The sequence below is a fragment of the Diadema antillarum genome, unplaced genomic scaffold, assembly GCF_040938485.1.
Source record: "Diadema antillarum isolate AM-2024a unplaced genomic scaffold, OU_Dant_1.0 seq00000949_RagTag, whole genome shotgun sequence".
NCBI lineage: Eukaryota > Metazoa > Echinodermata > Echinoidea > Diadematoida > Diadematidae > Diadema > Diadema antillarum.
Window position 1 is genome coordinate 17,458 of NW_027271797.1, and position 16,759 is coordinate 34,216.

A 16,759-nucleotide genomic window follows, 5' to 3' on the forward strand; every position below is an offset into this window, starting at 1 on the left:
CGTGCATTGACGTTTCACACCGAAGACTGACTTGGGAATCAAGCTAATTGGTCAAAGCTACATATTGAATTATTCAGTGGGAATGGGGGGGCGGGGTAGGTTTTCTCCCTGTCGTGATTATAGTAATCACAATTTGCAGGTCTACCTCAAAAAGATCCTTGTGCCGACACACACTGAGCTTGGGTTCTCCAGCTCTTCACTCATTACATTTGCATTGAAATCACAGTGATATTGAATGATTTGTTAGCGCCATTCTTATAAGTAAAATACATGTACTGCGGTAATAGATATCGCAGTAGTTCACTTGGTACCTTTTTCATTCATGAAATACCTTGGTTTTTCTAGTAAGCATTGCACGTACTTCTATCTCCAAAGGGAAAATGCATGTTAAAGGAAATCTGAATTTGGAAGGTTTTAGTGCTCAGAATACTCACAAATATGATAAACATTGTGTTTTTGTTGCAACTCTCTTGTATTTCAGTGCCGCTTCTACTCACAAGGAACCATCACGGGAAAGATGTGCCCTAGACTCTGTGAAGAAAGGGATTTTGTCTACACCAAGTGCCTATCAAGGAGTCCAGAAAACCAGGTAAGGCAACTAACGCAATTCTTAATGGGTAGGACTGTGCATCACAGATAATTCCAGTTGTAGTGACTGATGAGAGAGAGAGAGAGACGGAGAGACTGACAGACAGACAGACAGACAGACAGACAGACAGCAAACATACAAGCAGTTGGAGAAAGAGAGAAAAAAAATATACTTTGCATCCTATCCTTCAAAATATTCACATAAATTCAAATTTTTGTTATTTAAGTAAGAAACATTAGAATTAAAATGTCCTTGCATAATAAACTACATTCATCATTGGTGGCTTTGCCAAAATCATTTTGTAAGAAACATAACATGGCTTTGCCATAATCACGTTTGAAAAAAAGAAAAGTGCATTTAAACCCTATTGTTGCCTGAGTGGGAAAACAAATTATTATCATTCACAAGAGATGTGGGATATACAGCCATCTAACTGATCATCTCTTCTTTTGTATGCATATCGAGATCTGCTATTTGATAATAGACAATATCACAGTGAATTTGTGATAAATGTCAAAATTCAGGCTGGGGATTGTGCTTCTAAAGGTTCATTTATTCAGGCAACTTTTAGAAAACCTCTTGAGGTACACAAAGGTTGACAAAGTGAGCTCTTTTGCCTTGGCAGCTTCTCGCATGAGATGATACACATGGGACTGTGCAGATGACTTTTTTCTTTTCTTTTTCTTTTTTTGCCATCATGATACTGGAGTGTAGACTCTGAATGCTGACATGCGGCATGGGAATGATAAATCATTTCTCATTGGACATGCATTCCATGATTGCTAAGCAAAGTCAGTGATTTTATTTGTCATATTTTTTGTTATGTATACATATAAATGTAGTTTGGTTATGACAATATTTCTCAAGAGGAACATAAACGTTGCAGACTGAGGGAGCTGTGGGTGTTAAGCGTCGACTTGCGGTTCCGCCGTGGTGGTCTCGGTCGTGTGGTGAACACAGCGCGCGCGTCTGTCGTAGGCAGTTCAGTGCAGTGAGAGTCTGGTGTCCCCTCATGCCTTCAGGTCTAGGATTACACACAACATGCATTAACTGGTGGCGACAAACACCAACCTTCCATCTTGTTTGGGACTTAAGTAGAGGCCAGACAGGATTGATTTCTTCCAAATCATCGGAGGAAACTTAGCAACACCTCCTTTGCATGATCATATATCATCAAACAACAGAAGAACCCAAATACATTGATACTGTGTACACCAAGCATTTTGAGAGCACAATATTTCACGAATTGGGAATTGCAAGACTCTTAAAATGCGAGCGGTTGATGGACAACCACAGGGACCGACCAGGGAATTAACATTTGCTCTTTTAAGATCAAACTTGGCAGTTGCACACCTTGGAGTTGATATACGTTGCATTTCTGCCACTAGTGGCGATATCTTGTGGGAGTTGTTAATTTTACGACTATCAATAGGCTCACAAAATTCATGAAAATGAAAACACTCCATATTATATTATGGCGTGCTGGTATGCAGTATGTGTGCAAGGCATGTATCAATTAGATTGGGTATTTGATTTTAATTGCCCTAAATTTGAACAGCTGAGTCAAGTGGTGGTGTGTGTCCTGTGTAAAATAGTAACTGTCATTTGTCATAGTCCCAAGTGCTTGCATCCACACTAATAAAATGTATCACAAATTGCTTTGATATAGCAGTAAATTGTTATGGCATCATTTCAATGTTTCTAGCAGACGAGACATTTTGCATCAAATCCAGTTTTTCTCTACAGAGTTTTTCTTCTTTTTCTTAAAAGAATTATTAAACTCTAGCTTTAAGAATAGTTAAAAGTTAAACAACTTGGTACTCACTCACAAAGATGTCATAGATAGGAGATAGAAAATGAAACCAAACATTTCAAAACGCTTGTCAATATTGCACCGCACCCTCTTTTTGTGATATTATTGACATGCCCTGCTACGTTAATCATGCCATCAGCCAGACTCAGATCCATCATTTCTGTTCACGTATCTTACCTTTTTGGAGTGGAATTCAAAATTAAACAAAATCACCCCCCCCCCCTTCCCAACGTACCATGGATCATTGCATTCATTTGAGGGCTTTTTACACTTGTGTTTCTTAACCCCGGACTTTCTCTGACCCAGGACTATCGTTAGTCCCGTACCAATTTTTTCAGCTTTTTACACTCGCCAATTAGTCCCGTACTATCTCTTGTCCGGGGCTAAGGAGAAAACTGACCTTTTTACACTCGTATTTCTTAGCCCCGGACTTTCCAAACCACATGAATATTCATAATTACGCTGTGTACTGTACACGTACACGCACGCACCGGCAGCACTTGATTACCTCGTTTCTGATTGGTCAGTGGGGGTTGGACTTCGTCTCCGTCGCTTAGCCCAGGATTATTTTTTCGTTCTGTTTACACTCACTTGCTTGGCACCGCAATTGCGGTGCTAACCCCTGCTATTTTGCAGGGCCAGATAGTACCGTACTATCGGTGGGGCTAGCCCACTTTGGCAAAAACGAGTGTAAACAGAAAGTGGGCTAAGGATAGTCCCGTACCAACGGTGGGGCTAAGGCCCCCCCTTAGCCCCACCGTTGGTCCGGGGCTAAGCAAAATTTTACAAGTGTAAAAAGCCCTTTGGACTGCAGGCAGGTGCATCGGGATTGGGGGCTCCAGAGCGTAGAGACTAGCAGCTTCAACCTGTACCATGTGTGAGAAATCGGCATATGACATATTGGCTGTGGAAGAATAGAGCCCTAATGTGTACTTTGTGCAAACAGCATTTTGCCCCCCCCCCCCCCCACCAGTTCCATCATTCTTACAAGACACGCGATCCGATATCCTGTTGATGTGTAATTTGCAGATTTCAGATGATGTGAAGCTAAAGTGGTTAGATTATTTTCTTGAAACCTTCCTCTTTTTTTTCTTTGTAAAAAAGATTATACATTAATGATTAACTTGCAGAATTATTCAGTGTTTGGTTTTTATTTAGCAAATTAAAAATACAAAACTTGGATACATACAAATTGGGATGGATTGTTAGAGAAGGTAGATTCAGAATTAGAAAGATGGCAAATTAAGACAGAGAGGAAGAGAGATCACAGAGAGAAAAGGAATTGCATTTCTTTATAGGGTAGTTCCTTCTGTAACATTTTAATGGTTGTTGTGGATTAATGATCACTTCTATGCAGTAAAGGCATAACCCAAAATGTGTGTATCTGCAACATGCCTGCTGGTCAATAATTGGGCATTGCTCTTTTACTGAGTAACTGTTCATTTTGCTTGTCCGGCAGTTTTAGCTCATGGAATCTAGTTTGCAGTGCACCATGCAGATTCTTTTCTCAGATGAGTATAGTTCCTAAAAACGACCCAGTCAGTCAAAGTTTTGACCAAGCTATATTCTGGTATTTTTCATCTTGACGAAGACCAAAATATGGGGGGGGGGGGGGGGGGGGGGAGGGGGAGGAGGGGGAGAGACTCTACTGGTACAATGAAGCAAGTAGCATTGTTACTTACATATTTCATGAACTGTGTACATGTGTAGTGCATGCTGCACCACTATCCTTACTAGTTCAAAGCATGACTGATTAAGTTTAATGCTGCTTCAATGGTTCATCGCTTTCATTTTCGCTAAATTATCAGTGCAAGCTAGTGACCCCACAATGTTCCGGAATCTAATCCCAAATAATAAGCTGCAGTCTCAGGCAAGTATTTGACGCTTGACTTGCAGCCATTGCCAACTGGGTTGAGTGACACACAAGGCCTGAATCTAGTGCTCGTAACCGTGACAACAGAGCATATGATTAAAGTGTTGCGGAAATAGTAATTCTACAGAGGCGGCTAAAAAATTAGATTAATTACTAATGAACTTAGTTATCAAACAGATTTTTCATTTCTCCTGGTCTGCTAGATAGCTTTGCCGTAGCTTTTTAATTCAAGGTAGTTAGAGGGTGTCTATTACCGTATTAGAATTAGGACAGTAGACGCATCATATTTTAGGGGTGCGATTGTTCTTTTTATACAGAAACTTGCAGCCAACGTATTTTTCGAAATACATATTGTAGTTAATAAACTGTCTATTATCAAAATTGGGACAGCAGACATATTATGACAAAACCCTCACTGTTTCCATGGATGTGATGGCCATAGTAATTTGTAGACATGCAGGGAGTTTAAATTTGAAGTGGTTTGAATCTGTTATGAAATCAGGACAGAAGACAAAAGTATAGAAATAAAGCTTTCACTGTTTGCAATAGTGTGTTGGCTGTTTCTATGCATATACTCGGTACTTGCAGATAATTGACTTCCAGCTAGCCCAAGACTGTTTATTAACTGAAACTGGAACAGCACATGGTCTATCAAAATGAAGTTTTCACTGCTTTTGTTTTCTACAGGATGTAAAGGCTGTCTCAATTATGGTATATTTTATTGTTCGTAGTGAAACAAATTGTACCTGAAAATATGATTTGTAGTCTTGTTTTTCTGAGCGATATGTTCACCATGTGAACAGGAATAGCCAGTCATGTTTCTTCAGAAAATGATAATTACCTACAGAATATTGTCAGAAAGACCATCACATCAGCATGCATGCACATCTGGTTGTGTATGTATATCCCATTTGGCAGCCATTTTCTTAAATCACACACACACACACACACACACACACACACACACATATGCACTCTTTTTACCCAACATTTGTGATACTCTGTTGCGAGAAAGTCAAATATGAATATCTAAATGTGATATCATTCTGTGATATCATTTTCCTGCCTGGTGAGATATTATTACAAAATGAATGCAAACAATGTCGTGCGGGCAATAAAGATATCGATTAGCAGGTTGTTGCTGTATTAAATAACAGACGCTCTAAACCCATCATTTGGTTGTCTCAAAATGCTCCAAAGCAGGTGTGCTTTGCTTGTTTTGTTCTTTTTCCTCTCTAATACATTTGCCTTGCTCTACCTGGCTATGATGTTTGTAGACAACAGATGCATTTTGATAGCTTTGAGTAGCCATGAGAGCCATTTATTCAAGATTGTGTGACCTATACAACCATCTGCCGCACCGGGAGTTCTTTCTCCTGAAAATGAGTTTCGAAACAGACTGCATTCCAAATGAGTTAATACTAGTTTTTTGGGCACCCTTTTGTAATCCGAACAGTTTGAGAAGGTGGAGAACTGGGCTTAATTCATTGACACTCTCTCTTATGGTTTTGTGCTGTGACACAACATTTGCTCCTGCAACAATTGCTCCGGTTTTATTTTCTCCAAGGACTTAGGGTTAGGGTAAATGTTGTAGTAGGGTTGTAGGTTCTATAGTTTGATGTGAGGATTAGGATTAGGGTTGTGGTTATATTTGGAAGTAGAATCTATGTTTGACTGAGAGTGCAGATATTTCTTGAGAGCAATATTGTCGCAGTCCTGAGCAAATGTCATAGAACCAGTTTGTGCACATATAATACTTCATATGCTAGCGTGCCAAGGTGTTGCATGCATAATTGACAGACCATGTCATCGTTAACAGAACAGTAGCATGAAATTTTGTTTGCCGAAATAGCGATTCTGCTTGGAGATTCATTTGTGCGTGTGAACACCTGGCAACTCCTTAAACATACATTGTAGAAACATAAAAAATTGTTGGAAACGTGATTACCAACAATTCGTGTTTTGTAAGTGTGAAAACCACCACCGGACTGTTGTAACATGAACATTCGTTCATTCAAGCATATGGCACAGTGTGTCTGGTTGATAGCATTTGCTGACTATTGCTAGTCACTTGGGGCGAACCACGAGGGGGTCACGCCTGATCCAGACTGTCTACAAAGGTCAAGAAAGGGAACCAATCCTTTGCATACTAGCTGCCGAGCACTGCTAATAGTGTTCATTCTTGCCGTCTCTCTGGCATTCATCAAATGAATGTGATAAGGTGACTGACGTAACGTCATTGCTCGCCTTCGTTTAATTGGTCGTAGAAAGCTTTAGATTCTCTGCTATTAGTCAAAGCAATTTAATTTTTTTTTTTTGCTTCCTTGCCAGTGCTTAATCACTGTCCTTGCTAGCTGGGGCAATGAAAGCCCTCTATGTCCAGTGTTGGTGTAATTTTTGTCAAGAAAATTGTCTGGTATTTATAGGCAGCTTGGCTAATTAAGAAGGACTGCTGTAAATGTGGGCCATTTCCTGACTCTAGAAAATTTCATGCACTATCTTTGTGTTGTATGAAACCTGGGGAAAGATTCCATTCATTTATTTGTTTGCTCATGAATGTAAACATCATGCTAAATTGACTCAGAGGAATACTAAACAGTACTTTGTGTGAGTCCATTTTGTTTTACGTCTTGTTGCAATGCATGGTCTTGTCCTTAAAAGTATGCTGTTGCACTTGATTTCTTTAAAGCCATATTTGTTCTTCAGTGCTTGTGTTCTGCTTACATCATACCTGACATTTTGTTGCTGCAAAAACATGCCAATTTAGTCTCCCTTGACCAAGTTCAAGAAATTAATAGCGCTTCAAATCTACTTTTGCCGTCACATGTTACATTATTCTGATGTGGTAATCAATCTTCTTTTTGCACTTTTTTTTGTGTGTGAACAGGTTTATGAGGTTGAAGTCAAGGATCCCAAGAGCTTGGCACATGATCGTTTCCTCGTCCACTGGGCACACGACCCCAAGGATGGAGATTACAACAGACCCAAGGAGGGTTCATCCATGGAGGACCTGCGCCACATGCTTTCGGCTTTCCTGCAGTTGCGGCTCGGGGAGACCGAGCACGCGGACCTCCAGTCACGGCTCCTCGACGTGGCCGACATCAACAACGATGGCAAAGTGTCGTTGGCCGAGGCGAAGACCATGTGGGCACTGCTGCGGGGCAACAAGTTCCTGCTCCTGATGGCACTCTCCAAGAGCGAGATGATCCCCAAGCTGGAGGGCTTCTGCGGGGACGTCTTCGTCACTGAGGGTGTGCAGGGGTACAGCCTGAGCCGGCAGGGCGTCGGCCCCGCCTTTCCGCTGGGGCTGAGCAGCCTGCTGAGCAGGGAGAGGCTGCAGTGGACCCAGCGGGCGCACATCGTCCTCGGCGTCATCGAGTTCGTGGAGGAGATCATCGACAACCCGCTGGGGAACTTCCTGATGTGCAGTGTTACTGCGCAGAGCATCGGCTACACCAAGGCACATGATGCCAAGCTCCTGCACCTAGAGGATCTCTACCCCGAGGTCATTGTCGAGGGGCACCTCCAGGACCGTGAGTGCCAGGTGGACGAGGACTGTCTCTACGGCCTCAACTGCCAGACGCCGTGCAGCACCGTCAACCACAAGTGCTTCGGCGAGGTCACCTACCCCAACCTGTACAAGATGTGCAACCTCCTGGAACCAGTACTATTCCGAGGCGTGCCCTCCGCCATCGAGGAGCAGCTGCGGAAGACCTTCAAGCGGTGCCGCGACCTGCGGCACAGCGGGCGCAAAATGGACATGGAGCACTCACTGGTGATCAACGACATCAAGGGAATTATTTGGAGGCAGATATCTAATGCAAAGTCATGATACTGGCAGTATTTTCCTAGCATGCTTCTTTCTGTGGTTGCTTGATGAACAAAGATGCAATTTTCTGATCACCGTAGGCACTTTGAATGTACTATCTCACTTGTGATGAGAAACAAAATTGTAGTTATTTTTTTCTTTTTGCTTTTGAAATCTACCAAAAAACAAAAAGCATTCGGTAATGGTGCTCCTGCTGCATAAACTCAGTGGTGTCTCCTTCTCTGAAGATTTTATCCATAGTAACATGACACTCTGCAAGTGAAAACTTGCGCAAAAGCCAAAGGTATTAATTCAACCTCCTCAAGAACGAAGACTGGATCCTCGCACTCCAAACGATTCAATGCACAGCAGCAAATATTTTTAACATTCTCCATTTTGTGGGCTTGCTTTAATGCAGAGTATGCTGGCTGAGGGAGATTTTGAGATCACTCAGTCGCAAGATCCCTAAGTCAAGTCCTCTAGCAGCAGTAGTTGTGCTCTTTGGCAAATTTCCTCATAGCCTGGTCCTTCGTGGGGTACTTAAGGCCACCATGAGTGGCCTCGAGGTTGATCAGTCCTGTGGTTGCTTGCATACGAGCCACCATTGCTCTCTTAGCAGTCACGTAAAACAAAAATCCTGATTCAAAATCCATGCTGCTTATTATTTACTTTATGGTAGAGATATATGCGACCTCTTTCGAGATGTGCACTGCATGTGATTTCTGCAGTGTGCGCCTAATTCAGACATAGTAGCCAGAAGCGGTGTCAGGTTGCATTAGTGATATCATGCAGATCTGTGGATTTTTTTTTTTTAGCTGAGGAGCCTGACCCAGCCCTTGGTAAGCTTTTGGTCAAACCCATTACATCCAAGCCATGCTCTTACCAACCCTAAGGCTCATCGGATTTCAACCAAATACCAAACGAGATATGACGGAAAGGCTATCCTCTCCCTGTCAAATTATTTCAATACGGACACCAAAATTGCAATGAACTGAAGACAGACTTTATTACAAAATTAAACTATTAAAAGGTTTTATCAGTGTTGCATGAATCAACCTACTGTTAAAGTTGAAATTTTTGCAGTGTGGAAATTTTCCGGCGTTCGCACGGCATGAAACTAGTGCAAATATAAAATCCCCAAATATTTTCCCTCATATGTAATGATATTATATCTCTTTGATTTTATGGAACTAAAAACGAGAAATTCATTTTACGTGGTTGAGCACAATAAATTACTCGTGCGATAATTTGCACGGTTATAGTATAAATCACTACAAACAAAATGAATGGCCAGATAACAAAAACACAAACCCCCCATACGTACTTCTCCCTCCACGAAAGAGAACACATGACACTTGCGAAAAAGATTGACCAGTAAGTGTTCTCTTCCTACGAGTGAACCTAATGAAACAAGGAAGGAAAAATAGGAAAAACCTCCTCAGTCTGTTATTTCAGTGAGCAGTCCTCTCGGAACGGACGCCACCACTTAGAGTATGATTGCTGTCTCGGAAATCTCCTCCAAAGTTGAGAGTTTTCGTCGATGGCAACTGTCCCCACAGTGTGGTTACTGAAAGAGGTTCCAAACAGTTGAACCAAGTCGTAGATAATGGTAACCAAATAAGCTGTCATCTGCCTAGATATCAATCCATACATGGAAAAATCAAATAATAAGTACACACCTCTCGCAGTGTCATGTATTCACAGAAAGTGTCTCTAAAGGATCATAAATGCATAAGAAGAACATACCTCATATTATATGTTAACTCTATTTTTACCAGGACATGTAAGAGTCTTTTGACATAACAAAAATACTCAGTTGAGTTTATCTCATCTGGTCTCGTTCTCCACATCCCCTTCTCGTCCGTCCCCCTCTCCCATAGTTCACCCTTTTTTCTCTCTAATCTTAACCCTAATAGTCTTATTAACTGTTGTGGCATATAAAATTCATGCTCTTTGCATTAACAGAACAGAACACTTGATTGTTTCAACACACAGCACGTCCATGCACAGACATATCATACATGAATAAAATTCAGAGATGTACAAAACACATGGCTGTTGTAGGGTTGCAGAAGAGCTAAAAAGTTGTAGTGTTAAAGTCTCATTTGATGTTTGACATTAGCTGTCCCACTTTCATAATTAGAGGGGAATTATATAGATATCCCTTAGTTTTGGCTGGAAAGGAGGAAATTAAAATGCATTGACCCCCCCCCCCTTCCATGGGCTCAGCACAAAATATTTTCACAAAAATTGTATGGAAATGTTATCTTCTAAGCCCAGGTTTCTCCCACTTGACCTCTTCAAATAGATCATTTGACATCGTGGTAGTGGGATATGCTATTCAAGGCTACAGGAAAAAGAGATAAAGTTTCCTCCCGTCTCTTGTTCCATTGATTTGAAATTGGGAAAAATTAATGCATGAACAATTAATAGACAAAAGAATCATACTTCCTTCTAAAAAAAAAAAAAAAAAAAAAAAAAAAAGCAGCTAAAAATTCATTTCTATTCTTTAGATGTTTTGCTTCAGAGATGCAAGAGGAAGGACATTTGCTTTAATGTTTGATCGCATTTTCTCCAGGATTTAACAATGGTATCTTAAATCCAGGTTCCATGACATTTGCTCCTGCGACAATTACTCCCATGATATATCTGCATGCTAAGCCAAACGTAAATTCAACCCATAAACATAACCCTAACCCTAATCCTAATTCTCACATCAAACTAAACCTAAAACCCTATCACAACCCTAACCCTAACCCTAAGTCCTTAGAGAAAATAAGACCGGAGCAATTGTCGCAGGAGCAAATGTCGTGTCACCTAAATCCAGGGAGAGTGCCCCACTCTTGACACATGTGAAACGTGCATAGTGTCAGTCACGTTCATACTGCACAGTACTTGTACCATTCCTCCCCCCACCCAACCCCTCCCACAAAAGACTGTACTCCTCTTTCCCTCTCTCAGCAAGCATACTGCTGTACACTCTTGTTGTTGATGTTATATCACCCTGAGGGATAGAGAGTGGTGGATCTCCTTTAACCCATTGAGGACGGACTGATTTTGCTACAACACTCATTTCCCATAGACACCTGCCCGAGTATACTCGGACTAGTTCTCAACGGGTAAATGCTGCTGTGTAAGTGACACTTGGCTGGCTCTCTCACCCACATCTCACATCCCTCTCCTTTGGTCCACAGAAAAGCAGTGCTCACCTCACATCTTCAAAAGTACTGTCTAAAACACTCATCTCATGTGTATATAATATTTTATTTGTATCAATAATATTGATGATAATAATCAAGTAGTCTTTTTTTTTTTATAGTGCATTTCCAATCAGACTGATCAATGATCATGGAATTGTGCAGTGATTCTTAATCTCGCAGTCAAAAGTTGTTATTTTTTTTCACTTTATGGTGATGGTCAAAAGTCTTGGAAGTCTGGAGTAACTGTAACCAACTGGTAGTTGGAAGCCTAGTGTCACTCATGTTTATATTAAACAGGAACACTGTTTTGGTGATGAACTGTGCTACTTGAAAAGTGTAAGAAGTCGCTTTTACACTTGCTGTTTAATTGCACAAACTATAAACTTCAGGCCAGGCTCTCTGTGATTCTGAATGCAAACAAAGATTTAGAAAGGCTGTGGCCTGGTATTCTAAGAAAAATGCTCACAATTTTGCTTTTAAAAAAATACACACAAAAAAAAAGAAAAGAAAACGAAAGCCAACCAAAGAAAACTCTCCATTTCGGCAATGGCTGCAAAACTGCATTTAGGCCGTGTCGCTGGTGTTTTTCCATATTCCTTGGAGGTACCTGTTTCTTCTCTTTTTTTTTGGGGGGGGGGGAGGGGGCATAGTTGATGATTGATGATGATGATGATGCCGGTATATCTTATGTCTCCCCATCAGCCTAGTGCAGAGAAGTTTTTAGCTTTCTGTCGAACGATAATCAAGAGTCCTTGCGAAACACAGCAAATCCTCTGCTGTTATCATGCAATGTTGATCGTACATACTTCGTCATCATCAGAGCTAATAACCGTTTTATCTGTTTGGATCGCTCAGTATTATACAAAGTCAAACAATCTCTTTGATGTGAAGCAATGTGTGTGATATCTTGCACCTTCACATAACATGTGTACATGCAACAATGCTGTGTCTTAATAGCAAGCAGATTCTACTTACCCTGTAAGTCTACTTTTTCATTCAAAAGTTTACTTATCACACCATACTTCACCATCAAGATTTGTGTATTTCGCATCAAACTTTCTATTTATTTATTTTTTTTTTTTTTAGGGGGGGGGGTGTCTGGACAAGAAAATGAAGCATGAACCTTGCATGATAGAAGGAAACAGCAGGATTTGACTTTAAACCTGAGGGGGAAAAAAAAAAGATGACCACTCTTGATCTGAAATGTTCTCGATCATCACCTTGCTACCAGTATTTATCGCAAGTAATTCACCCGCACTTGTATCAAGTGTGAGCGTATGTCCCTTAGCCCTTCCAGCGGTTTGTTTGCAGATCTACACAGATGTTTGGAACAGAATGTCATTGAATCAAGATTACCAAATCCTACTACAGGGTGGTCCAAGAGGGATTTTAGCATGTCGCTTCTACAGCATCCTCAAAAGCCAGTGTCATGCTATGCAGCATCCTTGAGAATTGATTACTTGCTGAAAATAAGATGTAATCAAACATGAGAAAAACATGTGCAAAATTTGAGAAACATCAAACCATTCAGAAAATCTGTGCACAAAATATGAGACAGAACATCTAATGTTAGCTTGCAGCACGAGAAATAAGTCACCAGATATTACGTGCTATGTGCTCGTGATGTGCGCTCCACGTACATACAATTTCCGCAATATTTTCACAGTCAGAGCCTGCAACATGCTCAAATTTCGAGTTGTGGACCACCCCGCTATTAACAAAGAGAAAGGGAAAGAGTGACCATATTGTAACTGAAAGATGAAACCAACAAAAAAAAGGAGTATATAGGACCAAGAATTAAGAACGTTTAAGATTGTGTCACAATGTATGGTGGGAAACGGCAATTGATGGTATAGAAATGAAACATAGTGATGTTCTAGCAATAAAAGCATCCTCACAAATCTTTCAAAAACTCAATTATTCTGAGAATAGTCTTTTTAATACAACTTGTCATAGGCAAACTTATCCATGCTTACTAGGTTGAGAATTAAACTACACAGCAATAAAAAAAGAGCGATTTTGTGGTAATACACTGTATATCTTCTGAATAAGCAGGAGTTGGTATCCCTAACCTTGTGTGCTTTGCGCATTGTACTGAAATATCACCAAACCCATTGGCGGACACATTATAATTACCTTGAGGTAGAAAGAGTGCAGAGATTTGACTCTGTCAGTAGAGCGCAGGTCTCCAGATCCACAGGACCCGGATCCGAGTCTAGCTGAGCAATGTTGTGTGTAATCATACTGTCCCCTCCAAGAGGCAAAACACTCTGTCCCTCAGATAGGACATAAAATGGAGGTCCTGTGTGTGAGAGAGTCACAACTCATGAATGTAAAAGATCCCGCTTCATTCATTCATTCGTAAAGAGCAAGGTGCATAACCCGGTGAAGTGGTCCCATCTCACAGCCAACTGGACCCCATGGAAGACCAGCTAGGGCAGCTGAATATGGGCCATCCAGTCATCTTTTCAGATGGAAAATAAAACAAAGAAAGATGAAATAGACTGAAGGACTGAAAGGAAAAGTAAGAAAAACAAAGCGGGAGGGGCAGGGGAGAATGTATAAAAGGAAGATAGGGAGAAGGGTAATTTAGAGATACTTTTCCTTTTTCTGGTGATGACTGACTGTAGTAGATAACAGCATAACTGGAAAGTTGTAAGAAGTTCTGTTTTCCAACTTTGTTGTTAACCATACACTGATTAGTCGACACCATGAAAGTGGCTACTGTTATTAACATTATAATTGGTGTAAAAAATTCCACAATATTGTTTTTATCATCATCATCATAATTGTCATTTATTATGATGATGATGGTGATCAGTATCAATATTATCGGAATTATATTTCAATCATTACCATTGATATTATCAGAATTCTATCGCAAAGTCATTGTTATTATGATTGCAGCGATTTCTGTTGTTGGCAAGGAGCTGGTCAATGTGGCAAAAACTTTGTTTTGCACTCTGCTGCCTGGCGTGCTATATTCCAAATGCTTCAAGACTTAGCGGTCAATTTTCTGTATTGTGTTGTGTTTTGTCCCTATTTACCTTTCCTTCCTGGACTGTCGTATTGTTTCGGTGTGCGTTGAAAGCAAGTCTTCCCAGTTGTGTAGAATAGCGAGCTTCAGATCTGGGATGCCAACGCTAAGACTACACAGCCTCCCGGGTTGGTCAGTGGAAACATATGTGTCGTACATGTGCAGAACACCAACTTTTGCCTAATTAGTGTCATCTTAGGGTGCGTTTGAGCGCTCTCCTAAAGCGAACTGTACCGTACCGTACCCGCGTCAGAGGAACGTTTGAGCGCTCCTAAAGTGTGCCGTACCCTACTGTACTGAGCCAAAAGTGGACCACTTCCCGATGTGCTCCAAAAGCGTACCAAAGCGTACCAAAAGTTCGTTGTAAAGCATGCGCGTATCATGCGCATACGTCACAATGCAAAGACATTATTCTCTTTGTTCGGGACAGGTGGTAAGTAGTTCAAGCGCCAGGTGGATGACATTCTTGCGACAAAATGCGTGACCTTTTCTAAAAATAACTTGTGAGGTACGCTTTCTCCACAGAGCGCTCGATCGCTCCCAAACTGGCACAGTTCGGTACGGTACGCTTTGGTTCAGTTCGCTTTCGTTCGCTTTAGAGCGCTCGAACGCACCCTTTGTGTTTGCATTACAGATCTAAAGCTCACTAATAGCAACAGCCGTGTTCTTTTTGCGGTGAGTGACTATATGTGCTTATTAAAAAAAAAAGAGAGAGATTTTGAAAACAATGCAAAACAAACTGAAACGAGACAAACAACCGCAGTGACAACAGCACATACAACAAATAACCAGAGCCTCATTGCGTACAAGATATCAAGATAGTGGTTCGTGCTAGAATAGCAGCTTCCTGTAGCAACAGCCAATCAGGAAGCGAGATTCTTGTCATTACCACGACGCTTGCCACTGCAGCAAGAGTCGCTATTGAAGCAGCATTTCTATCAAATGGAGCTTAGCAGTGTTGGTCAGCTACAATTGTGAATGGTTTTTAGATAAATTGTTTTTAAAAAGGAAAATAAAGTTTTTGTGTTTATGTTTGGAGCAACTCTCTATCTGATGCGTATAAAGAAATGGTAGGTAAGCTATCACTTCAGCCTGCACGGAGTTTAGAAATGATTATTGACTAAAATTCATACTCACACCTTTTAAACCAGCTCATATCATCTTGGATAACTCTGTACTTATTACTTTTTTTTTTGATTCTTTTTATTTTTGCTAGTTGTACCATTGATTGTGTGTTCAAAGTACTGACAGTGAATGCGTTATGATTTTTATGAGAGACGTGTGATATATTCATGGGGACTTTTTGTAGCTGAGATGAGATATTTTCAGTATCTGCACAAAATTATTATTTTTTCCTCTCTTTGCTTGTGACACTCTTTGCTTGTCACTTTTGTGAGAGATCTCACGAAAGCGGAAGAAGTATGCCTCCCACATTTTTCTCAGCTTTGCACCCACAGTCTGTGCACCAGAAATGTTCCAAGTTTATTTGATACAATTTTGAAACAATCAGAACTTCAAAATGTTAAAAAAACCAACATATCAGTGGAGCACCACATTATTCAAAAAATGGTCAAGTTTGCATACAGTATTCTGCTATTAAGGTGAATTGTTGGCTTGCGATTGATACATGGTGATTAAACGCAAGAAGCATAGTCCATCATAGATTAATTCTGTCTTTCATCTCAAATACTCGTCATATATTTCTCATCGGCAGATGGTATTATGTACATGTACCGTAAGTAGAAATTAGATAGCTAGTCTCATGTTAGATATGTAGAGGGAAAAATAGATTAGATACACAAATATACGACTATTGGAATATCCATCATTCAAGTTATCATCGTTCTGATTTCAAAACAGACTTTTCCTTGTACCATCAAGTACAGTCGTAGGTGGCTGAATATGTCTAAAAATCAAAATGGGGAGAGGTAGTTCTTGACTGTAACCATCCATAATGGATGAATGCAAGTCTTTAGCTGTGTTTTGGGGGGTGCTGTTCGTTATTCCGAAGGTTCGCTATTCCGAAGGTTCGTTATTCCGAAGGGTCGTTAATCCGAAACACGCAAATTCCCTATACCTAGAGGTTCGTTAATCCGAAAATGAAAAAGGATTCGTTAATCCGAAAATTTGTGGCGTTATTCCGAAGGTTCGTTACTCCAAAGATTGGTTAATCCGAAAATGAAATTCGGAACAATGAACCTTCGGAATAATGAATCTTAGGAATAAAGAGCCTTCGGAATAACGAACCTTCGGAATAATGAGCTGTAACCGTTTTGGGAATAGAAGGAAATGTTGTTTTTGTTGTTGTTTATTTGTTGGAAAAGCATTCATGCTCGACGTTCAGTTGAACAGGTTTGGTAGTGATTTGGTAAAAATCGATTGTACGATGAACATGTTTAATGATGAGTCTCGCGTTTCTTACGTCATACCTATCTTCGA

At 40.6% G+C, this 16,759-nt stretch overlaps 1 protein-coding gene across 1 annotated transcript; it reads left to right on the top strand.

Annotated features, from left to right (window-relative positions):
* Positions 1-481: 481 nt before the first annotated feature.
* On the top strand, positions 482-9,291 carry LOC139741733 (divergent protein kinase domain 1B-like; the record flags this gene model as incomplete). Its single annotated transcript, XM_071652317.1, has 2 exons — positions 482-589; positions 7,163-9,291. Coding segments are annotated over 2 exons (1,053 nt in total), but the record flags the coding sequence as incomplete, so codon positions are not given.
* Between the last annotated feature and the right edge of the window lie 7,468 nt (positions 9,292-16,759).